Source organism: Hemitrygon akajei, chromosome 12, assembly GCF_048418815.1.
Source record: "Hemitrygon akajei chromosome 12, sHemAka1.3, whole genome shotgun sequence".
Lineage (NCBI taxonomy): Eukaryota > Metazoa > Chordata > Chondrichthyes > Myliobatiformes > Dasyatidae > Hemitrygon > Hemitrygon akajei.
Window position 1 is genome coordinate 43,885,056 of NC_133135.1, and position 24,506 is coordinate 43,909,561.

General features: G+C 41.6%; 1 protein-coding gene across 1 annotated transcript; it reads right to left on the reverse strand.

The window, feature by feature from the left end:
• Window positions 1–1,214: 1,214 nt before the first annotated feature.
• Window positions 1,215–24,045, reverse strand: gpx7 (glutathione peroxidase 7). The gene is made up of 3 exons (XM_073062994.1): window positions 23,793–24,045; window positions 6,669–6,930; window positions 1,215–2,141 (listed from the first exon to the last, which is right to left on the reverse strand). The coding sequence occupies exons 1-3, from the start codon at window positions 24,000–24,002 to the stop codon at window positions 1,978–1,980; spliced, it is 636 nt and encodes a 211-aa protein (XP_072919095.1). The 5' UTR covers window positions 24,003–24,045; the 3' UTR covers window positions 1,215–1,977.
• Between the last annotated feature and the right edge of the window lie 461 nt (window positions 24,046–24,506).

The window sequence follows — 24,506 nt, forward strand, 5'->3', positions numbered from 1 at the left end:
CTGGGAGAAGTTTTTCCTTAACTCTGTCCTAAATGACCTACCCCTTATTCTCAAACCATGCCCTCTGGTACTGGACTCTCCCAGCATCTGGAACGTATTTCCTGCCTCTATCTTGTCCAATCCCTTAATAATCTTACATGTTGCAATCAGATCCCCTCTCAATCTCCTTAATTCCAGCGTGTACAAGCCCAGTCTCTCTAACCTCTCTGCGTAAGACAGTCCGGACATCCCAGGAATTAACCTCGTTGATGCACCAGCAATAACTCACTCTGAGATGTAAAGGCGAGATATCGGCTTTTATAGACTGGAAGAAGGAACAAGCAGTGGTTGACCACCATACTACATCCTGGAGACTGAGAGGCCAGGCTCAGGCCTCAATCGCCTTTATACCGGGGTCTGTGGGAGGAGCCACAGGAGCAGTCAGCAAGGGGTGTGTCCAGACAGGTATATGTAGTTCACCACACTCGTGAATCTACGCTGCACTTCCTCTATAGCCAGGAAGTCGAGACCCTTCGTCAGGACTAAAGAAGGAGGGGGCAGGGGCCCTATAAAGAAGGTGATAGGCAGCTAGAAGAGGAGACAGAGTGAAGGTGGGATGGGGGAAGGGAGAGGGAGGGAATTACTGGAAGTTGGAGAATTCACTTGAGTCTGTTGGGGTAATCTGTTGCATAAGGCGCTCCCAGTGCGGCCTCCTCTACATCAGCGAGACCCAACGCAGATTGGGGGACCGCTTCGTCGAGCACCTACGCTCCGTCCGCCACAACAGACAGGATCTCCTGGTTGCCACTCACTTCAACTCTCCTTCACATTCCCATTCGGATATGTCCATACATGGCCTCCTCTACTGCCATGATGAGGCCAAACTTCGGTTGGAGCAACAACATCTCATCTACCGTCTGGGTAGTCTCCAGCCCCTTGGTATGAACATTGAATTCCCCAACTTCCGGTAATTCCCTCCCTCTCCCTTTCCCCATCCCACCTTCACTCTGTCTCCTCTTCTAGCTGCCTATCACCTCTCATGACTCTGCCTTCTTCTACTACCCATAGTGCTTTCCCCTGAGATTCCTTCTTCACCTCTCCTGCCTATCCCCTCCCTGCTTCCCCTCCCCCACCCCTTGATCTTTCCTCTGATTGGTTTTCCACCCTCCCCCCACCTTCTTTATAGGGCCCTGCCCCCTCCTTCTTTAGTCCTGATGAAGGGTCTCGACCTGAAACATTGACTGCTCCTTTCAATGGATGCTGCCCGACCTGCTGAGTTCATCCAGCTTTTTTGTATGAACTTTAAACCTTAGTGGGTGTGTGAGTGGTTACTCTGGCTGTCTCCCCAGGTGAAAATAGGAGTATGCACAAGAAGAAGAGATGTGTTTAAAATAAAACTCCCTATGGGGCCAAAAGAAACTGGAAGACTTTTAAAGACCATAAAAGAAAATGTGAGGTCTACCTTGCTGTAGTGTAGACTGTCCACTCTCTCAACAGATCAGGCTGAACCTCCAGGGTACCTTAAAACTTCCACTGCCACCCATCACCTAAATAGCCCTTTCCATCTGATTCACACAGTCAACTGAAAGGACTGATGTTAAAATCACATGTAGTGCTCAGCCTATTCCCTTGCTCAATTAAACTCCAAATTAAAATTACCCCTTAGGAATGGAGAAATGGGCCCATTTTTCCTAATATTGAAGAACTGATATGACATAATGAGTTTTAACCTGTAATGATTTTTTTAAGAACTTTCATGAACTCTGCTCATTTCCTCAGCACAATAAACAAAATGGAGCTACTGAAGTTAAACATATGTTTTTCCTTTAAAAAACAGGTAAATTGTAATACTGTATAAATAGTGGTTGAATTGGCTTTTTTCTTGCATTTGAGAAAAACACAATTTATGGTTCATACAAATTAATGGGCTTCACAAAACAAAACTTAAAACACAAACTATTGACCAATTGAATTATAGGACATTAATTCAGGGTCAGGTTACAATTCTTCTTTGCGTTTCACTATGAGTTGTCTCACTAGCGATACAATTTGGGGCTTTATTTCTACAACTGAAACAGTAGGTGGCCAAGCATTGACCACCTTACCATTTGGATCCACAAGATACTTCCAGAAATTCCAGTCTGGTTCCTTACCAATGGAGTCTACAAAGGAATGAAGAAAAACAAATAGTTTTTAGGTATACAGACTTCAATTTACTTTACCTTGATTGTTCAGCTATACTCTACCCTGGCTTGCAAAAGCATACTTAATGTAGGACACATATCAGTGCATTTCACAAAACCATCAGGATGTGCAGGAAAATTACCGAGGGGTGTTAGAAATTTGAATTTGTTCCCTGACTGCACTTACAATAAGCAATCAAAATCATGAGGATGTTTTTTAAGATAGTCTTTTAAGGAGCAAAGAGAGAGAGTGGCAGTAAAGTTTAGGAAGGGCATTTCAGAGCCAAAGATATGACTGTTTAGGGCACACTTTAAATAGAGGAAGGATTAAACTTGGAAAAGCAAGACAGCTGAATTGGAGAGGTTATAGGCTTGTGCATCAGAAGGGTTCTGACAGAGCAAGAGCTGAGGTCGTGGAGAGATTTAGAAATAAAAACAAGAATTTTAAAATCAGTTTGTGACCTGACTGGTGACTCACTTGAGTCAAGAAACACAGAAAGGATGGTGGAATGGAAGCCAGTGAGAGGAATGAACAGATTTTGGTATGAACACTTTGCTATGATGCAGAAGGGGTTGCTTGCCAGAAGAACAGTGAAGCAGTTAGATTCTGAGGTAACTAGGGAATGGAATGTGAATGAACAGAATTTCAGCAGCAGGAACAGAGACAAGCAAATCTAGAAATAGCGATCTTGGTGATCAAGAGGCATGTGATCAGTGGAAGGCAACATGTGGTTGGCAGGATCTGTTTTGTAGATAAGCCATTCCATGGTGCATGTATGTGTCAAACATAAATTTCTTCCACTACATCTACACCCAATTTCAGATGAGGACAACTCAACCTTCGGGGAAAAATTTTCCAATTCTCACAACACTCATTCATTCTGAATGACATCAGTTTTCATTCAATGACAGGCAGTCCCCGGGTTACATATGAGTTCCGTTCCTGAGTCCGTCTTTAAGTCGGATTTGTACGTAAGTCGAAACAAGTACATCTGGTATTATTTAGCGTCAGTTAGTCAAACATTTGTCTTAGTATTTAGTATATATTTTACCTTTCTATGCATATAAAACACTTAAGAAATGTAAGTATTCCAATAATTAAACCACTGTGTTGCTTAGTAATAATTGTAGCTTTCATCGGGGCAGGGCCTTTCACATGCTCCATTATTCTCACTTTATCCTTTAAAATTGTTCTGATTGTTGACTGACTGTAGCCTAATGCTTTTCCAATGACCGATGGTGTTTCACCTCTTTCCAAATGCTTTATTATTTCCACTTTATTTTCAATCGTGATCGCTTCCCGTCAATGGAACAGAAACACTGCGGGTGGCGGGTCCCGAGCTGCGCCGACTCCCAAGGTCCGCTGGGTCCTAAGGACCACCGCACTGAGACAAGCTAAATGGGACAAGTGGGGACTGTGCTGGGTTTAGGTATTTGATCATCCACAATATTCTGAGTGGGAATTTAAACTGGAGGTGGGAGCGTTTTTTTTACGAGGTCGAGTTGCGAGCTCGACATCAACCCGGCACGGATGGTACTGGATCGACATCAATCCGGCACAGGAGCGGTCTCTCTCTGGATCGAACTCCGAAACCTCCGTTCTCCAGCCCGGCGCTGATCTCACTGTGTCACCAGCCAGCCAGAACAGTGGTGGGGGGGGGGGGGGGGGGGGAAAGGAGGTCAGGGCGAATCTTACTAAGAAAAATTTAAGCCAAATACAAAGTTAAACACTCAACATTGTGTCAACGGCAACGACTTTAAATGGTGGGCGGCGTCGCGATCCGAATTGAAATGGCGGATGGCGTTCTCCTTCCTCAGTTTGTAAGTACAAGTTGTCCGTAAATCGGACGTTCATAACTCGGGGACTACCTGTAATGTCACTTCTGTGTTGAGATTATTATATTAAATGCTGGATTTATAAAGAAAGGCAGATAATAGAGATATTAATAGTCTAAAATAAAAATAATACTGTGCCCGAAATAGTCAGCAAATCTGATAACAAAAGAGAAAGAAATAAAATTAACATTTTAGCGTTGTGAGATCTTCTGAACATTTCTAGCACTCTTTTCTTTTCATTTTACATTTACAAGGCCTATATTTCCCAGGAAATACCAGAGATTCTGCATAGTTACGTACAACCATGCATGTGCGTTCCAACAAGCTCAGAATTCCCATACCAAGTCTTGATTGGTGTCAATCACTTGATTGCTGGCTTTTATTGGATTTTAGCTCTGAAATCAACATGTACTTGCTAGCCCTTAAAATTGGCTCTAGATTATTTAGCCACACATTTAAGTCAAGTACTATCTAATTAATAAGTCAGATACCAAATACTTGAGCTGCTGAATCAGGTTTACTACCTCTGGCCCAGATCAGCAAAATAATTATTCCTCAGAACTTCATAATCCTGACCACTAGGTCACCTACCTCCATTGAGTATTTGTCCCTTGCAGAAATGTTTGAATTATAAATTTGTTAAAGACAAAAATATCACCACAAATGTTTTAAAGTACTGTACATTCTTGCAGATAACCATTAAAATAGTTGTGGATGATAGATGGATTACTGGAAGTTCAGTTTGATGGCATTCAAGTGAAACAACCATTATTGATCTTTCCTCAATCTTCCATCCATCAGTTTTCCTGCTGCATGAGACGATGTTATAATATAAGCTACATAACCATGGAAGGGTAAACAAGTATACCAATATGGGTAGAGATCATACCTGCTTGGGAAATAATAAAAAAATATTTTACAGTATATATGTAATTGCCTGACCTCAAAGTTTTATTGGAATAGGAAATATCATCAGCTGGAGAGTAGTCGTGCAGTAAATTCCCAAGGGGACCTGTTTCAGGAACTCAGCTTTAGCATTATTATAAATGATCTAGAATGAAGTGTAAGTCCTGGCAAAGTCTGGAGATATTACAAAAGTGAACAAAGTAGACTGTAAGCCTCAATTAAAAACAAAAATATGTGAAACAAAACCAGGCCTTATAGGAACCACCATTAACAATTGAGGTGTATAGGAAAGTCTTATAGAGAGTGGTGAATCTTCAGAATTCTCAGTCCTAGGCTTGAGGAGGTAAATAAATGTTTGAAAGATCACGGAATTGTGAACTATAGTGTAACTAAAATGGTTTTAATTTACTAGCTGGCAACCAAGAATGTTAGCAAATGCTAAATTAAAATCATTTATAGTTACATTTTCAAGTTGATGGACATGAAAGTCACCATAAGTAACAAAAAAAGAAACAAAAATACTTGAAATACTTAGGAGGTCAAGCAGCATCTATGGGGAGAGAAAGAACTAATAAACAGGTTTTTGATGTCATCAGAATCTTCGATCTTACATAAACATGAGAACTAGAAATGTGCTCTGCATAAAAATTATGATTATTTATAAATTACAACTTACTTTGTAATTCTTTACATTGTTCAGTGACAATGAGTCTCAAAATCACAAGAGGCAAATGGCCTCAAAGTTCTAGAAGTTGTGTGCCTGTGGAAAGGTGGGATGGGATAAGATACAGGGCATAGAAAGCTTGAGAACTATTGCTGTTACTTGATGTAACATCTAAAAAAACTTAAAACTCTATTTCAGCAAAACAAAGATGCATTTTTCAAAACTGTCCAAAACAAAATAAAAAAACAGAAAATGGTGGAAACATTTGTGTTTCTCTATCCACATGTGCAGGTGATGGAATTAACCCTTCAAGTTTGAAACCCTTCATTGGAACTGAGAGAGAACACAAGTTTGTTTCACCATAAATGGATAGCGTATTAATACGCAAAGATTTTACCAAAATTCCAAATAAAAACCTTGGATAGTTCAGGATAAGTTATTAGAACATATACAAGATTCTAGAGGAACTCAACAGGTCAGGTAGCCTCTCTAGAAAGGAATAAACATTCAATGTTTCGGACATAAATCTTTCATCAGGACACTTTATTCTTTCTATGATCTTTATTCCTTTCTGCAGATCTACCTGACCTTCTGGGGGGGGGGGGGGGGGCGGTGTGTGTGTGTGTGTGTGTGTGTGTGTGTGTGTGTGTGTGTGTGTGTGTGTGTGTGTGTGTGTGTGTGTGTGTGTGTGTGTGTGTGTGTGTGTGTGTGTGTGTGTGTGTGTGTGTGTGTGTGTGTGTGTGTGTGGATTTCCAGCATCTGTGGAATCTTATGTTTAGAACATACAACAGTGAGGCACAGGCACCGACCTAACAACACACAGTGCTCTGCCGAACTAATTAAGCTAATGATATCCAATGACACTCATCTCTTATGGCTACACATGATGCATATTCCTCCGATCTTTGCATTCTGACATGTATATCTAAGAGCACCAAAAATATTAAGACACTAATAGAATATTATTAGAAATTCACAAGTAAGGTTCTAATCATGTTCTCCTCAGAGAAAAGAATCAGTAATTTTTGAATATTAGAGATTGATTCTATTTTTGCTTTGTGTCTGGTTTCAAACCAAATTATGATGCATCTCATACTTACCTATCAAATATTTGAATGCTGCATTTGCTCCAGTACCTTTGACAGAAATCTTACTGAACAGCGGGAAGGAAACTCCATAGGTTTTACGAACAAACTTCTCAATGTCTTGGTCAGGTCCCGGCTCTTGATTCCCAAATTGGTTACAGGGGAATCCCAGGACGTTGAAATGCATTGGCCCTAATTCCCGTTGCAGCTGCTGGAGGTCTTTGTAGTGATTTTCTGTGAAGCCACACTCACTGGCGACATTGACAACTAACGAAACCTATCAAAGGAGAACAAAAAACAGAAAGATACACAAGGATTGTAGTTTAAGATTAAAGCCAAAGGTAACAAGAACACAGGGAGAGTCACACTTGTTCTACAGACATGCCCATCCTCCAGTACCATATAATTTCCTAGGAAGAGCAAAAGCAACTACAAAATAGAGTTTGAAAAATTATATCTGGTGCGGCATAAGAACAACACAATACCATTTGTCAGATGAACCATCCACTTTAACAGAATATATGATGGTCAAAGTGCAACCATCAAACACGTGTGTGTGCATATGGAGTATATAACAAACTGATGACTACTTTCATCAATTGGCTGCATTTGAACATTTTATAAAGTTCACACTTTGTTAGCTGATCAACTGGAATAAGGGACTTGCAAAGAATCACAACCCTCTGATAAAGTGTTCCCATTATCTCTTCCTAAATTAACAGCTTCTTATTCCTGAACAGAAATACCTAGTTCCAGATCTCCCACCAAGGAGGCATCCTCTCAATTGTCACCCTGTCAAGACTGCACAGAAGCTGATACATTTCAATCTAGTCAAGTGCCTGCTCTCTCTTCAAAATTCCACCAGATACTACCCTTGGCAGTCTGACCTTTTCTCATAAGACAAACTGCCCATTCCAGGTACCAATCTATTAAATCCCTGAACAACGTCCAACACATTTACAGACTCCCTTAAATAAGGAGTCTGATAATACACACAGTACTCCAGAAATGCTATAAATGAAGTTGGAACTCACTATTTTGGTATTCAATTCCCCAAGCAATGCTCTGAATGTTTATTTGCTGTGGCTGATAATAAATGATAATATATCAACACTACTAATATATATTTGCTGTGGCTGAAATATTAACATTTCCTAATATTTATTTGTTGTGCTGATAACAAATAATGTATATTGCCTGTGGCTTTTGCAAGTCATGCAACTAGGACATACATATCTCACTGCACGTCAGAGCTTTGCAGCCTCTCACTGTCTAGAAAAAAATGAGGTCGCAGTGCTTCCAGTTGGATATTGGTTTCAATTTAACACCCTTATTTCATGTCCCTTTTAAATAACAAGCCAATAAAAAAAAAGCACTGCACCAAGATATTATTTGTGTGTTGCTTTTAGAGGATGTTGCCAAATTGTTCTGAACTCTGATTATACTGTGCTGTTCATAACAGGTGCCTGCTTATGATTTCTTGTGTGGTAGTTTGGTGTTCAATCAGGTCAGCTTTTATGAATTATTACGTGTGATCAGATCATCTTGAGGTCCTGCAATCAATATACAATCTGTGGCCATTTTATTAGGCACACCTGTACACCTGTGTGTTAATGCAAACATCTAATCAGCCACAAACACGAGAAAATCAATGCAACACACTGCTGAAGGGTCTCGGCCCAAAACGCTGACTGTACTCTTTGCCTGGCCTGCTGAGTTCCTCCAGCATTTTGTGTGTGGTATCTAATCAGCCAATCATGTGGCTGCAACTCAATGCATAAGAGCATGGTCAAGAGGTTCGGTCGTTGTTCAAACCAAACATCGGAATAGGGAAGACATGTGATCTACGTGACTTTGATCAGTGCCAGGCAGGGTGCATTGAGCATCTCAGAAACTACTCTTCTCCTGGGATTTTCATGCATAAAAGTTTCTAGAGTTTACAGAGAATGGTGAAATATTGATAAACATCCAGTGAGTAGCAGTTCTGTGGATGAAAACACCTTCTTAATGAAAGTTCAGAGGAGAATGGCCGGACCGTTTCAAGTTGACAGGAACGCAACAGTAACTCAAACAACCACACTTTACAACAGTGGTGTGCAGAAGAGCATCTCTGAACACACATCACATCAAACCTTGAAGTGGATGGGCTACAGCAAAAGACCATGAGCATACACAGAGTGGCACAGGAAGTACCTAATAAAGTGACCGCTGAGTATATTTCTGTAATTCACAACAGGCCACTGCTTCTTTGTACATTGGCAGTTTCTAGTCATCTAGGTTCTCAGTATTAAGAAGAGACACAAGCCTTTACACAAAAAAAAATGCATGCAGCAAGTCAAGATGTGCCGTTCACTGGAAGTGCATTACAAAGCAAAGCCTTGCTGAAGCCAATTGTTTGAAAATGGTGACACTTTGTGTTTGTTATTGAAAGTCAGTTTGTGAAATGTACATTGGCCAATTCACATATTATCAAGTGCATGGTTTGCAATGATTTGCAGGGTTGCAAACAACTCAAAATTTTAATACTGCCAAGATGTAACTAATTTAATTATGAATACAAATCCATAAGGTATGAATAAAACTACGGCAATTGATGGAAGCATTCCTACTTTTAGCTAGGTCTGCTCTTCTTGAGCTTTAAATAAGGGTTAAAAAGACTGCCATTGTAATTCTCTCTCTCTTTTCTGTTTCTAAGGCAACAAATCATAAAAGAAAAAATGCAATAGGATCCTCATCGTCTTCTATTGATCTGACTCTAACAGAGCAGAAAACCATTAAGAGCACGAAGGTTAATGGTGCATTACTCGAACAATGCCATTATTGGACTTGCAGCTGTTCCAAATAGGAGAATCTATTGGGTGAAATTTATTTACAGTCACTAGTGCCAAATGCACAGAATTTGTCTACATTTGTCTACATTTATCAGCTGCCAGTGGTATTCCTTTCAAATGCTCAGTTGTATTGGAATCAAAGTAAGGGGCACAAAAATATTATCTGTACAGAACATAGGCAGTCCCCAGATTATACTACGGTTCAATTTCTATGAATTGTTTGTAACTGAAATTGTTCATAAATAGTAAGTGAACAAACAGCAGCACATGGAGGAGGATAACAGAAACGACTGAGAAGAGAGGGAGCAGGAATGGGAAGAGCAGCCACCAGCCATCTTTACCAACAAGCAAGTCTGCTCAGCACTCCCAGTTTTGTCTGACTTGACCCAGACCCAATTATTGTGGCGCTTAGATGGTATAGGGGGAGAGCGGCAGGCGTTGTGGAGAGAAGACACATTGAAATTTCCAGCTCTCCATCCGGCAGAGGCCGATAAATCCATCTCCAGCTAATCCGCTAGTCTCCCAAGTGCCCCCTCATAGGTTCAGAGTGACAAATAACTCAGACATTCATAAGCTGGCGAGGACCTGTGGTGGTAGCCAAAGATAAGCTTCTACAATAAAGTCATTTACATTATTGAAAATAAAGAACTACTTTCTAATAAGGAGCAGTTACTAAAATTAAAACAAAGCAAGCAAACAAAATTGATCAAGTGTGAAAGCTTCTTCCCAATGAAATTTTGGTACCAGTAATTCTTTATGACTTAGCTTGATTGTTCTATTCATGGATACACACAATTTTTTTCCTGTGGATCAATATGTCACCATTTGGAAATATGTTTCAATCATAAAATTCAAAACCCTGTTTCTTAGCCGTGGAGAATGATCCATGCTTGTTCTCCCTGTACAGTCATAGTCAGACAGAAAAGAAACAGGCCTTTTGGCCCAACTGGTTCATGCTGACCAGGACTCTAATCTATGCTAGTCCCATTTGCTCATGTTTGGCCCATGTCCTCTCTTTCCAATCTAATTCTTTTCTTTGTTCTTTGTCTTTTTGGGGTTGATTCCAATCAAAAAGTCCCTTCCAATAGCTTACAGACGGCCAGGATCAAGCTTCATTATCCAGGAACAAGAAGAGCTGAAAGGAGCTAAGAGTGGGAAATGGTGTGGATAAACTTTGCTTTTGGATTTGTTCATGAGCAATGACATGGATGATCAACTGACTTTCACCCAAATTAAAACAGACCAGATGCGGTCTCCAAATTAATCAAAATCAGAATCCGGTTTCGTATCACTGGCTTATAACATGAAATGTGTTGTTTTGTGGCAGCAGTACATTGCAATACATAATAATAAAAAACTATAAATTACAATCAAAAAAGTTTTAAACCATTTCAATTAAATTTCAATTAAACTTAAATAAGTAGTGCAAAAAGAGCAAAAAATAATATTGTGTACATGGGTTCATTGTTCATTCAGAAATCTGATGGTGGAGGGGAAGAAGTTGTTCCTAAAATTCTGAGTGTGTGTCTTCAGTCTCCTGTACACCCTCCTTGATGGTGGTAATGACAAGACAGCATGTCCTAATGATTGGGGTCCTTAATGAAGGATTCTGCCTTTTTGAGGAATTGCCTTTTGAAGATGTCCTCGATGCAGGGGAGGCGAGTGTCCATGATGTAACTGGCTGAGTTCACAACTTTCTCCAGCTTATTCCAATCCTGTGTAGTCAACCCTCCATTCCAGTCAGTGATGCAACCAGTTAGAATGCTATCCACGGTACATCTATAAACATTTGCGAGCGTCTTTGTTGTCTTACCAAGTCTCTTCAGACTCCTTATGAAATATAACTACTGTTATGCCTTCTTTGTGATTGCATCAATATGCTGGTCCCAGGATAGATCTTCAGAGATGTTGACAGTCAGGAACTTGAAACTGCTCACCCTTTTCACTCTGGATCCCTCAATGAGGACTGGTGTGTGTTCCATCAACTTCTCCTTCCTGAAGTCCACAATCAGTTTCTTGGACTTACTGACATTGAGTGCAAGCTTGTTGCTCTGGCACCACCCAACTAGCTGAGCTGTCTCACTCTGTACTCCTCTTCATTCTGAAATTCTGTCAACAACGGTTGTGTCATCGGCAAACTTATAGATGGAGCTTGAGCTGTGCTTAGCCACAGCGTCATGGGTGTAGACAGAGTAGACCAGTGGGCTAAGCACGCATCCTTGAGGGGTGCCAGTGTTGATTGTCAGTGAGGAGATGTTATTTCCAATCGGCACTGACTGTGCTCTCACAATGAAGAACTCCAGGATCCAGTTGCAGAGGCGGGTACCCAGATTTTGGAGCTCGTTGCTAAGTACTGAAGGTAAGATGGTGCTGAGCACTGAGTTGTTATCAATTAGCAGCAGATTGACATCCTTTTTGCTATTGTCCAGGTGGTCCAAGGCTGAGTGGAGAGCGAGATTGCATTCACTGTAGACATATAGTAGCGATAGGCAAATTGCAATGGGTCCTGGTCCTTCCTTAGACAGGAGTTGATTCTGGCCATGACCAACCTCTCAAAGCACCTCAGCACAGTAGATGTGATTGCAACTGACCGATAGTCGTTGAGGCAGATTACCCTGCTCTTCCTGGGCACTGGTATGATTAACACCCTTTTGATGCAAGTGGGAACCTTCAACTGCAAGTGAGAGGTTGAAGATGTCCTTGAACACTCCTGCCAGTTGGTTGACATAGGGTTTCTGTGCCAAACCAGGTACACTATCAGGGCCCGATGCCTTGTGAAACCCTCGCGAAAGATGTTATGACAACGGCTTCCAAGACAGAGGTCACAGGGTCATCAGATGCTGCTGGCATTCACACAGGTGTAGTTTTATACTCCCTTTCAAAGCATACATAAACAGTGTTGAGCTAATTAGAGAATGAAGCATCACAGCCATTCATGATGTTAGGTTTTGCTTTGTAGGAAGCAATGGCCTGAAAAAATGCCAGAGCTGATGTGCATCTGTCTCTAACTTCAATCGGAATTGTTTTTTTTTGCTCTTAAAGTAGCCTTCCATTGGTCATACCTGGACTTCTTGTATAGTTCTGGATCACCAGTCTTAAAAGCCACAATTCTAGCTCTCAGCAGACTACGAATCTCCTGGCTCATCCATGACTTTTTTTTTTAGTTTATCAGGTATGTTCTCAAAGGTACACACTCATCCAAAAAGATCCTGATAAAGCTGGTGACAACTGTGGCATATTGATTCAGATTCAAAGATAAATCCCTGCATATTGTCCAGTCCACCTACTCAAAGCAGTCCTTTGAGCAGTCCTCTGCCTCCCTTTTGAAACATACTTTCTTGGTCCTCACCACTGTTGCTGTAGCCTTCAGTCTCTGCCTGTATGCCAAGAGTAGAAGTACTGGTGATCAAACTTTCCAAATTGCGGTTGTCATCGCCAATAATAAAAATAAAATTAGATTAAATAATTAAAATAACTGGGCCCAGAACACAAGCAATCTGATGACTCAAACGTTCTTTTCATTTTACTTGTGCGCAAGGAGAACAGCATGGGCCCCTGTCACCCACACTCTCTGAAGTCTGAACAGAATTATACAGAATTGGCATATCAGTTACAGATATTGACCATTTGGTAAGTTCTATATATTTGAACTCCTTATTTTCAGGATCAATTGCCATTCACAAAAGGGGTGTTAAAATCAATTGAAAGTTTCAAGCAAACAGCTAATGATATTTTGAAGTTAGTAAAGGGAATTATCCCTTAGTTGTTGGGTATGTTTCACATCCTTCCATTATTCTATCTCGTCTGTTCCTGGCACTCCCTACTGTGTAAATGGACTCTTGTGTTTTAGGAAGACCTTTCCGGAAAAATTTCACTACAGAGGCTTCACTCATCTGGTTTGAGAACACAATGCTGTAGTAACCCCAGCATATCTCATCTGTGGTGAGCAGAGATGTCTCTGTGGTCTCACTTGGCTATAACTGCCCCAAGTTATCCTTGTTTAGATGTTGTCTTCAACCCTTGCCTTACTGCAACTTCAACAGGGCGTGGTAAGTGTTCTTGATGGTGGTATAACAGAGGTCAAGTGTGTTGGCTTCTCTGGTTCCACAGGTGACATGCTGGTGGTAGTTATTCAGAGACTTCTTCAAGCTGGCCTGTTTGAAAGCCCCCCACAATGACAGGGAAGGCATCAGGGTGTGCTGGTTCGTGACTGAACGCAAAGAGTCACCACTTATCAGCACTACCTTGTTGAATCCACCTCCCAAACGATCGACAGAATTTTTCACTGGCAAATTCACTTGTGAATTGTGAATTGTTCATTTACAAATAACCTCTCATAAGGTACCAGGACATACTGTCGAGGGGAAATAACCAATATAAAGAGGCGAAAGGCAGAGGTGAGACGGGGATGATGGGCAAGTAGATCAGGGTGAGGGTAGAAAACAAGTCTAGGTTAGAAGTAAGAGAGGAGAGAATGGAAGAGGTGAAAAAAAGGAGAGAGAACCTTGATGGATAGATAGGAATGGGAAAGGAACACAGGAGGGCAGCAAATGAACAGCTGCAATTGATACTTGGATAATGTCAGACCTCCAGCTTGTCTCTAACTTCCGATTCAGAAGTCAAAAATTTGCTGAATATCAGAGTGTGAATAGGCATCACCTTGCCTGGAACCAAGGTCCAAATAAGAGATCAATATTTCAACTGTGTGAAATCAGGTTAAAGTCTTTTTAACTGCTGTGCAATTGATCAATAGTGCCCTCTTGTGAAAAGAAAGTGCAAGACAACTGTAATAAATATTGAAGAACAAAAACATGTATTTATAAGGCATTTTTAACATACCAAAATGCCCAGAGATGCTCTGAAACACATCATGGAGCCACATTAAGAGCAACTAGATTAAAAACTGAATTGAAAAGGTAGATTTTAAAGCATTTTAAAGGAGGAAAGGGAGGTGGTGAGGCTTTAGGAAGGAATCCAGAACTTAGGTCAACACTTGATGGCATGGCTGCCAACGGCTTGGCAAGTTCTTGGATGAGAAAGAACCTAGGATGCAATTATGTTACAGGGCTGAAGGAGAAACACAAAGATTGGGGGAGGGGAGTCCCTCCAAGATGATGGAGGGATTTGAAGAGAAGAAGAATTTTTAAATTGACAAAGTATTTAACCAGGAGTCAATGCCAGGCAGCACAGAATGGGGTTGGGCAAGTGGTGGAAACTGGAACAACAGACGTCTCAGTTGATGACACGTGAAATGCAGGAAGCCAGCCAGGAGTGCATTGAAAATAGCAAGGCTGTTGGTATAGTTAAAAATCTTTTCTGCACACAAACCTACAATGGAAAAAAACTTGCACAATTATTTACTGAATGGAGTTTTTTTCATGACTGCATGATATTTTGTCCCAAATGAAGCAAACAAGTTCCATTTGTTAAAGAGGTAAGCTGTCTGATTACAACACAAGGTGAAATGTCTTTACATTTAAAGCTAAGTGATATTAACAGGTGCAGCTAAAAATAGAGAGATTTCCATCCTTGTAATGATTTGGTAAGCATTATTTAAATTATTGAAATGAAATCAAAGGCCCCAATTCAAAACACTCTCAGGCTTTTCATTTGGGTCAGACAAATTTCCTAATATCTGTCTTAGTATCTTGTTTTAAAAGATGGGAACAAAAATATAGAAAGCCATATGAATTTTCTAATTACCGAGGATAAACTCATTTAAAAAATGACTTACTAAGGACTCAGGAGGTAGTAGCTAGGTGCAAACTTAAACCTGCCATTGTGGTGATTAAATACCAGCATTGCAGAGTTTAGAGCATAGACAAGTACATTCCAAAATTTACACATAGGTTCCAAGTGTCCAGCACCTGCAGGGTCTCACTTCTCTATGTTACACATAGACTCTTTGCTTTTGCAATGCAGAAATTACATTACTGCCCTAAACTTTTCATGTACTCCATAGCTTCCTTTCTTTCAAATACTAATCGATTTTCCTTGAAAAGTTGTGGAGTCTACCTAAGCAACGTTTATCCTGAACAAGTAGTACTCATTCTGTATGAGTAAGAACACCACTCCTCAGTCTAAATGATTATGGTACTTTTCTATAAGTTGAAGAGAAATTTGGAATGGAATGGGAAAATCTAGTTACCAAGGTTTGTGTTGGAACGAACTTCAGTAGGAACTGAACTTCCTCTTGCCTGCTCAGAAAGGGAAGTTAAATTAAAAAGTTCTACTTCCTAAGCTTCTATAAATTGTGATAGATTAGGATACTTAAAGCTAAAGGCTAGTGTGGAAAAGCAGGGCTTGTTTCTAGTGAAGCACAAGCACTAGAAGACAAAGGAGCTGAACTGATGGGACAGATTGTTCCCAAATCATGGTGATGCCAGTGCTACATGTGAATAGATAAACAGGAATGTAGGAAACTAGCACAAAGGGAGTGGAATAGGTATCTTCACAAAACAAGCCTGGATATAAAAGAAAGATAAACAGAGGGTATACTAAATTAAATGAGGATTAGATTTGCCCAGGATGTCAACGGTAATATCAGTGAAACCCAAAAGTAGGTGGATAGTGTCTCTTTTAGAGAGCTATTGCCTGGGATGTTTTAGAGGCATGAAAAATATTTGTCACATCCACGCTTGAATGTGGGTTATGCTACACGCAAGCATAGGCTGCTTCATTTACTGAGCAGTTGAGAATGGAAGTGATCTTTGTACTCCAATCAGTGAACTTCCTTACCTTTGACATTATGACAGGGAAAAAAAACATAGTCGATGAGAAGCAATTGAAAGGTGGTTTTGAGAATACGTACACAACGCTGGAAGAACTCAGCAGGTCAGGCAGCATTCGTGGGAAAAGAGTAGCCAACGTTTCGGGCCGAGACCCTTCATCAGGAATGGGGGGGGAAGAGAGGACCAAAGCCCAGTAATAGAGATAGGGGAGGGGGTAGGGCCTAGAGGCGCCAGGTGGAAAACCAATCAGAGGAAAGATAAAAGGGGGAGGGGGAGAGGATAAGCATGAAAGATCTGTAGAGATAAAGAAGCAGAAAGTTGAAAGGGGAGAGAAGCAGAGAGGGACCTGGGATAGGGGAAGGGGGAGGGGGAGGGAATTACCAGAAATGGGAGAATTCAATGTTCATACCACCAGGCTGGAAGCTACCCAGTCGGTAGATGAGGTGTTGCTCCTCCAACCTGAGTTTTGGCCTCATCATGGCAGTAGAGGAGGCCATGTATGGACATATCAAGATGGGAATGAGAGGCAGAGTTGAAGTGGGTGGCAACCGGGAGGTCCTGTCTATTGTGACGGACAGAGCGTAGGTGCTTGACGAAGCGGTCCCCAATCTGCGTCGGGTCTCACCGATGTAGAGGAGGCCGCACCGGGAGCACCGGATGCAATAGACGACTCCAGCAGACTCGCAGGTGAAGTGCTGCCTCACCTGGAAGGACTGTCTGGGGCCCGGAATGGTGGTAAGGGGGGAGGTGTGGGGACAAGTGTAGCATTTGCGCTTGCAGGGATAAGTGCCAGGTGGGAGTTCTGTGGGGAGGGATGTGTGGACCGGGTAGTCGCGGAGGGAATGATCCCTGTGAAAAGCTGAAAGGGGTAGGGAGGGAAAGATGTGCTTGGTGGTGGGGTCCTGTTGAAGGTGGTGGAAGTTGCAGAGGATAATATGTTGGATCCGGAGGCTGGTGGGGTGGTAGGTGAGGACAAGGGGAACACGGTCCCTGTTGTGGTGATGGGAGGATGGGTTAAGGGCTGAAGTGCGGGAAGTGGAGGAGATGTGGGTGAGGGCATCTTTGATGACGCCAGAAGGGAAACAGTGATCCTGAAAGAAAGAGGACACTTGAGAAGTCCTGGAACGGAAAGCCTCATCCTGGAAGCAGATGCGGCAGAGACGGAGGAACTGGGAATAGGGAATGGCATTTTTGCATTGGGCAGGGTGGGAAGAGGTACAGTCAAGATAGTTATGGGAGTCAGTGGGTTTGTAGAAGATGTCAGTCTCTGTCTCCAGAGATGGAGACCGAGAGATCAAGGAAGGGGAGAGAAGTGTCCGAGATGGACCAAGTGAATTTAAGGGCTGGGTGAAAGTTAGAGGCAAAGTTGATGAAATTGACGAGTTCAGCATGGGTGCAGGAAGCAGCACCAATGTAGTCGTCAATGTAGCGGAGGAAAAGTTGGGGAGTGGTGCCAGTATAGATTTGGAGCATAGACTGTTCCACATAACCCACAAAGAGGCAGGCATAGCTGGGGCCCATGTGAGTGCCCATGGCTACGCCCTTGATCTGGAGAAAGTGGGAAGAACCAAAAGAGAAGTTATTGAGATAGAAGTCATCTATTGCATCCAGTGCTCCCGGTGCGGCCTCCTCTACATCGGCAAGACCCGACGCAGATTGGGGGACCGCTTCGTCGAGCACCTACGCTCCATCCGTCACAATAGACAGGACCTCCCGGTTGCCACTCACTTCAACTCTGCCTCTCATTCCCGTCTAGATATGTCCATTAATGGCCTCCTCTACTGCCATGATGAGGTCAAACTCAGGTTGAAGGAGCAACACCTCATCTACCAACTGGGTAGCTTCCAGCCTGGTGGTATGAACATTGAATTCTCCAATTTCTGGTAATTCCCTCCCCCTCCCCCTATCCCAGGTCCCTCTCTGCCTCTCTCCCCTTTCAGCTTTCTGCTTCTTTATCTCTACAGTTCTTTCATGCTTATCCCCTCCCCCTCCCCCCTTTATCTTTCCTCTGATTGGTTTTCCACCTGGTGCCTCTAGGCCCTACCCCCTCCCCTATCTCTATTACTGGGCTTCGGTCCTCTCTTCCCCCCCCCCCCCCATTCCTGATGAAGGGTCTCGGCCCGAAACGTTGGCTACTCTTTTCCCACGGATGCTGCCTGACCTGTTGAGTTCTTCCAGCGTTGTGTACGTATTCTTTGATCCACAGCATCTGCAGTTGTATTTTTGTGTTTTGAGAGGTGGTTTTGATAGGATACATCTCGGAAACTCTATAATGATATCCTTGGGGTGGAATGATTGGCCTCCAATAACCACAACACTTTGTTCAAGGAATGACTCCAAACATTGGAGTGTTTTCCACTTGATGCTTTTTCAGTTTTATTTAGGCTCCTTGATGCCACACTTAGTCAAATCTTTCTTGATGTCAAGTGCAGTTGTTCCCACCATTGTGCGGTTAATATTCCTGACTTCAAGGTGTTGCAAAAAGATAAAGGAGAAAAAGGAGAATGAGCAAATAAAAACAGAGCAGACGTATTGTTTAGCTAAAGAATAGAATACAGATCTATTAGCTACAATTGAGGAATAAGGGTAGGGATGTTTAAAGAAGCCCTAACTGAGATTTTCACTAAGGAAGAGGATCATGTCAATAATACATACAGACAGAGGTAAAAGTAATATGGGACAGCAGAACAATAGATAGAAAGGAGGTATTTAAAAGTTAGTCATCCTCAAATTAGGACATCACCCGATCCAGAAAGTTGCATCCTAAGTTGCTAAGTAAAGCAAGGGTGGAAGGTGTGAAAAACTTGAGCACATTCTTCCACTTCTTCCTGGATGCAGGTGGGCTGCTATCTTACACTCACTATTTTTAAAAAAAAATCAGGGCAGACTTGCCTTTATCTATTGCCTTGCAGAACCTTAGGACATTGGAATTGGGACTGGTTTATTATTATCAATGTACCAAGGTACAGTGGAAAGCTTGTCTTGCATTCTGTTCATACAGATCAAATCATTAGACAGTGCATTGAGGCAGTACAAGGTAACAGAAAAAGAAACGGAATGCAGAGTGAAGTGTAGCACCTACAGAGAAAGTGCAGTGCACGTAGACAATAAAGTGCAAGGTCATAATGAGGTAGATTATGAGCGAAGAGTTTGTTTCATCATACTAGGGGACCATTCAGTAGTCTTATATCAGTGGGGCAGAAGTGATCCTTGAGCCTGGTAGGACGTGCTTTCAGGTGTTAGTATCTTCTGCTCAATGGGAGAGGGGAGAAGAAATGTTACATTGATTCTCCTATTTATTATAAATTACTATAATTGCACATTGCACATTTAGACGGAGACGTAATGTAAAAATTTCTACTCACGTATGTGAAGGATGTAAGTAATAAAGTCAATTCAATTCAAGAATGTCCAGGGTGGGTGATGTCTTTGACTTTGCTGGCTGCTTTACTGAGACAGTGAGAAGTATAGACACAGTCCATGGAGGAGAGGTTGATTTCCATCGTGTGTTGAGCTAGGTCCGCAACTCTCTGCAGTTTCTTGCGATCTCAGGCAGAGCAGCCACAATACCAGGCTGTGATGCATCTAGATAGGATGTTTTCCCTGGTGCATCACTAAAAATTGCAAAGGGTCAACAAGGTATGAAAACTTTCCTTAGCATTGAGGAAGTACATGATGTCTGTGTGGTTGGATCAAGACAGATGATGTTCACTCCTAGGAAATTAAAGCTCTCAACCTCAGCATCACTGACAGACAGAAGCACGTGCCCACAGATACCCCCTTCCCCACCCACGCCCACCACCACCTTCCTGAATTCAATGACTAGCTGTTTCAATTTGGTGCTGTTGGGAGAAAAGTTGATGCCTTGACACTATGTTACTAAACTCTGTATCTCCTACCCTGCACTCTGACTTGTTGTTCTTGGAGATTTGGCCCACTACAGTGGGATCATCTGAAAATTTACAACCAGATTTAGAGCAGAATCTAGCTACACAGTCATGAGTGTACAAGGAGTAGAAGGAAATCATATAACCATATAACAATTACAGCACGGAAACAGGCCATCTTGGCCCTTCTAGTCCGTGCTGAATGCTTACTTTCACCTAGTCCCACCTACCTGCACTCAGCCCATAACCCTCCATTCCTTTCCTGTCCATATACCTCTCCAATTTTTTTTTAAATGACAAAATCAAACCTGCCTCTACCCCTTCTACTGGGAGCTCGTTCCGCACAGCTACCACTCTCTGAGTAAAGAAGTTCCCCCTCGTGTTATCCCTAAACTTTTGCCCCTTAACTCTCAACTCATGTCCTCTTGTTTGAAACTCCCCTACTCTCAATGAAAAAAGCCTATCCACGTCAACTCTATCTATCCCCCTCATAATTATAAATAACTCTATCAAGTCCCCCCTCAACCTTCTACGCTCCAAAGAATAAAGACCTAACTTGTTCAACCTTTCTCTGTAACTTAGGTGCTGAAACCTAGGAAACATTCTAATAAATCTCCTCTGTATTCTCTCTATTTTGTTGACATCTTTCCTATAATTCGGTGACCAGAACTGTACACAATACTCCAAATTTGGCCTCACCAATGCCTTGTACAATTTTAACATTACATCCCAACTCCTATACTCAATGCTCTGATTTATAAAGACCAGCATACCAAAAGCTTTCTTCACCACCCTATCCACATGAGATTCCACCTTCAGGGAACTATGCATCATTATTCCTAGATCACTCTGTTCTACTGCATTCCTCAATGGCCTACCATTTACCATGTATGTCCTACTTTGATTAGTACTACCAAAATGTAGCACCTCACACTTATCAGCATTAAACTCCATCTGCCATCTTTCAGCCCACTCTTCTAACTGGCCTAAATCTCTCTGCAAGCTTTGAAAACCTACTTCATTATCCACAATGCCACCTTAGTATCATCTGCTGAGTAAATTCTCAGAGATGAAGATAACATATCTGATGTGCTGTATTTAGCCTTCAAATGATGTTTGGAAACAAACACATATTGGATATGTCAATTCCATAATTTTAATGTGGTCAGAGTCACTGGAAGCATTGGTAAATAAGATACAACAGAGAGCGACTACTGTGAGTGTTAGGGAACTCAATTTCAAATGTAAGGAATACACACTACGGTGCTCTCTGCATTCTGAATCCCAGGTCAACTGCTCCTTCTGGACTTGGGCATACAAGACGTAAATTCAAAAACTGTGCAGGGAATACTAAGGTTAGAAGAGTAGTAATATTGAATTGAATTGACTTACATCCTTCACATACATGGAGTAAAAATCTTTACGTTACGTCTCCGTCTAAATGTGCAATCATAGTAATTTATAATAAATAGAATAGTCAATGTAACATAGAAATACACTCATGTCAGCATGAGTTAATCAGCCTGATGGCCTGGTGGAAGAAGCTGTCCCAGAGCCTGTTGATCCTGGACTTTATGCTGCGGTACCATTTCCCAGATGGAAATATTGCAGCTGGAATATAGATTGTGGTTGAGATGATTTGGGTCCCCAATGATCCTACGGGCCCTTTTTACACACCTGTCTTTGTAAATGTCCTGAATCATGGGAAGTTCACAACTCCAGATGTGCTGGGCTGTCCACACCACTCTCTGCAGAATCCTGTGATTAAGGGAGGTTCAGTTCCCAAACCAGGCAGTGATGCAGCCAGTCAGGATACTCTCAATTGTGCCCCTGTAGAAAGTTCTTAGGATTTGGGGGCCCATATCAAACTTCCTCAACCTGAGGTGAAAGAGGTGCTTTGCGCCTTTTTCACCACACAGCCAGTTTGTACAGACCATGTGAGATCTTCGGTGATGTTTATGCTGAGAAATTTAAAGCTGTTTACCCACTCAACCACAGACCCATTGATGTAAACAGGAGTTAGCCCGTCTCCATTCCTCTTGTAATCCACAACCAGCTCCTTTGTTTTTGTGACATTGAGGGAGAGGTTGTTTTCTTAATAATAATAACAATTAATAATAATAAAATTTCAAAAAGGCATAACTAGACAAATGAGTTGAGTTTAACATCTCTTGGAATTTAATATAAAGAAATCTGTTTTCATGACAACTTTTTTAGAAAGAAGCAACATGAACTACTATAATTGATATGATTTTTAAGAAGATGCAGGAACACAAAGAACAGTTGAGCAAAAACACCAGCATCTCTACTCTGTTACAAGTTTGAGGAGATTCAGTATTTCACCAGAGACACTTAACATTTCTACAGATGTACAGTGGTGAGTACTCTGACTCAGTGAATCACAGTCTGGTCTGGAAGCTCCAATGCACATGATTGTATGCAAGGGGCTCCAGAGGGTTGCAGATTCAGTCAACCCCATCACAGGCACAAAACCCTCCCCACTATTGAGGGCATCTTCAAGAGGCAGTGCCTCAAGAAGGCAACATCCATCTCTAAAGTTCTCACCATATGGTATATGCCTTCTTTTCACTACTACCATCACAGAAGCCTGACCTACACTCAACCATTTAGAAATAGCTTCCCCCCCCCCCCTGCCATCAGACCTCTTAACAGTGAGCCCATGGACACTGCCTCATTATTCCTTCTTTTTGCATTGTTTATCTTTGTAGTTTTATGTCTTTGCACTATACTGTCGCCACAAAACAACATTTTACATCATTTAATTAGTGACGATAAATCTGATTCTGAAATATGTCTATTTAGCCTTTAAAGATCATCGGTTAGGCTGCAGCCGAATTCTACTCACCGTGCTTCTGGAGGATTGAAATCAGCGAGAATGTGCAGAAGGGATTAAGAGAATTGTACCAAGATAAGCAACATCCGTCTCATGGAGAATCTGGAAAAGCCAGAATCAATTCCTTTGGACAGAGGAGGTTAAGGGGATTTTAACAGAGGAAGTAGAAACCGCTTCTGGGAGCAAAAAGTTATTAACAAAAGGACAAAGATTTAAGTTGATCAGCAAAATAATTAGATGCATCAGAAGGACAGTTTAAAAGTATTTGAAGTTAGTGAGATCCTTCGTATGCACTGCCCGTGTAAGGAATCCGTCAAAAGAGAGAAAGAAATCAAAGGCAAAAATATTACTCTGGAAAAGAGTGAAGTAACTGGTCAGTTCTAATAATGAACTAGTATCAACAGAATGGACCCAAAGGCTTCCCTCTAAACTGTATTAATATGTTAATCTACGACTGAATGTTCAAACACGACTAGTTAGTTTTAAAGTGATGTCTGGATTTTATCAAATGCAATCGATTGGCCCGAAGCATTCGCTAACTTGTGTAAGATATTGTAAGATTGCTTTTCGGTGCTTTTAAGCATATCTATATGTTTTCTGGCGGTAAGTGAGCACGACTGGGAAGAATGGTTATTTTTTTATATTGATGGTGCCACGTATACGGTCAAAGCCCTCAAAGGGCCCCTCCACGACTCCTCGGTTTACCGATGCAGCAGTCAACCGATTTTTCAATTACAGCATCCATTCTCGAAACTCAGTTTTGCTTCATTAAATGGGTAACTTTGCACAGCCTGTTACCGTGTCAGGTTAATTACAGCGTGGAGTTGCTAACTTACCGACCCTCTGTACTTCTCCAGTGATATTAACTTGCCTCTGATGTTTACTGTTTTAAAAGTATAAAAATCTTTGTTCTTTTCTTCGGAGGGGAGAACGAGAAAGAAAATCACCACGGCTGCCGTAAGAAACATAGTTGCGAACAATAAAAAGAAACTAAACTTAGGCAGGGCAGGAGCAAAATTTGACTGTTTCGAAGCAGATTCCCGCATCGCTGTTAACGGGCCAAGATAGAGCCCTTTCAGAGTCGTAACGCAACCCCGGGCAGAGCAGACAATGCCGCAAAACCGTCGCAATAAGCACAAAATTACCGCAAATTTAATTGATGCTTTCTATTTGCCAACAGTCATCAAAATGAAACATTTTTTAGTCACTTAGTGACTGAAGTAACTTCTGTCCCATTTTCTTAAAGTGTATTCGAGATCCGGTCGAAAAGGTTGTCTTCAGTCTGTCTTCAAGTTCCACGACTTATTTGTAATAGTTAAACTCCTTTGAATAATCTTGCTTTGACATCAAAGGAATGGAAAGTCGAAAGGGGTCAATGTCATCCGTTTTACACTTATGTCAAACGTTAAAATTACACCGAGTTCTCCTTTGCTAAAATAGCAGTACAGCCTGAGAAACTTAGAACCATGGACTAAAGGTATTATAAAGGCGAATACAACAACTGTGCTAGAAACAATTCCGGAATGGAACTGGAAGATAATCTTAAAGTA

What these genes read in the sequence shown, in the direction of transcription:
- gpx7 (XM_073062994.1), bottom strand. Translation starts at nt 24,002, where the DNA reads ATGCGGGAATCTGCTTCGAAACAGTCAAATTTTGCTCCTGCCCTGCCT. An exon ending in TGGAGAAGTACAGAGGGTCG is followed by an intron (nt 6,931 to 23,792) that starts GTAAGTTAGCAA and finishes CTCCTTTGATAG; the next exon opens with GTTTCGTTAGTTGTCAATGT. An exon ending in AGCATTCAAATATTTGATAG is followed by an intron (nt 2,142 to 6,668) that starts GTAAGTATGAGA and finishes ATTCCTTTGTAG; the next exon opens with ACTCCATTGGTAAGGAACCA.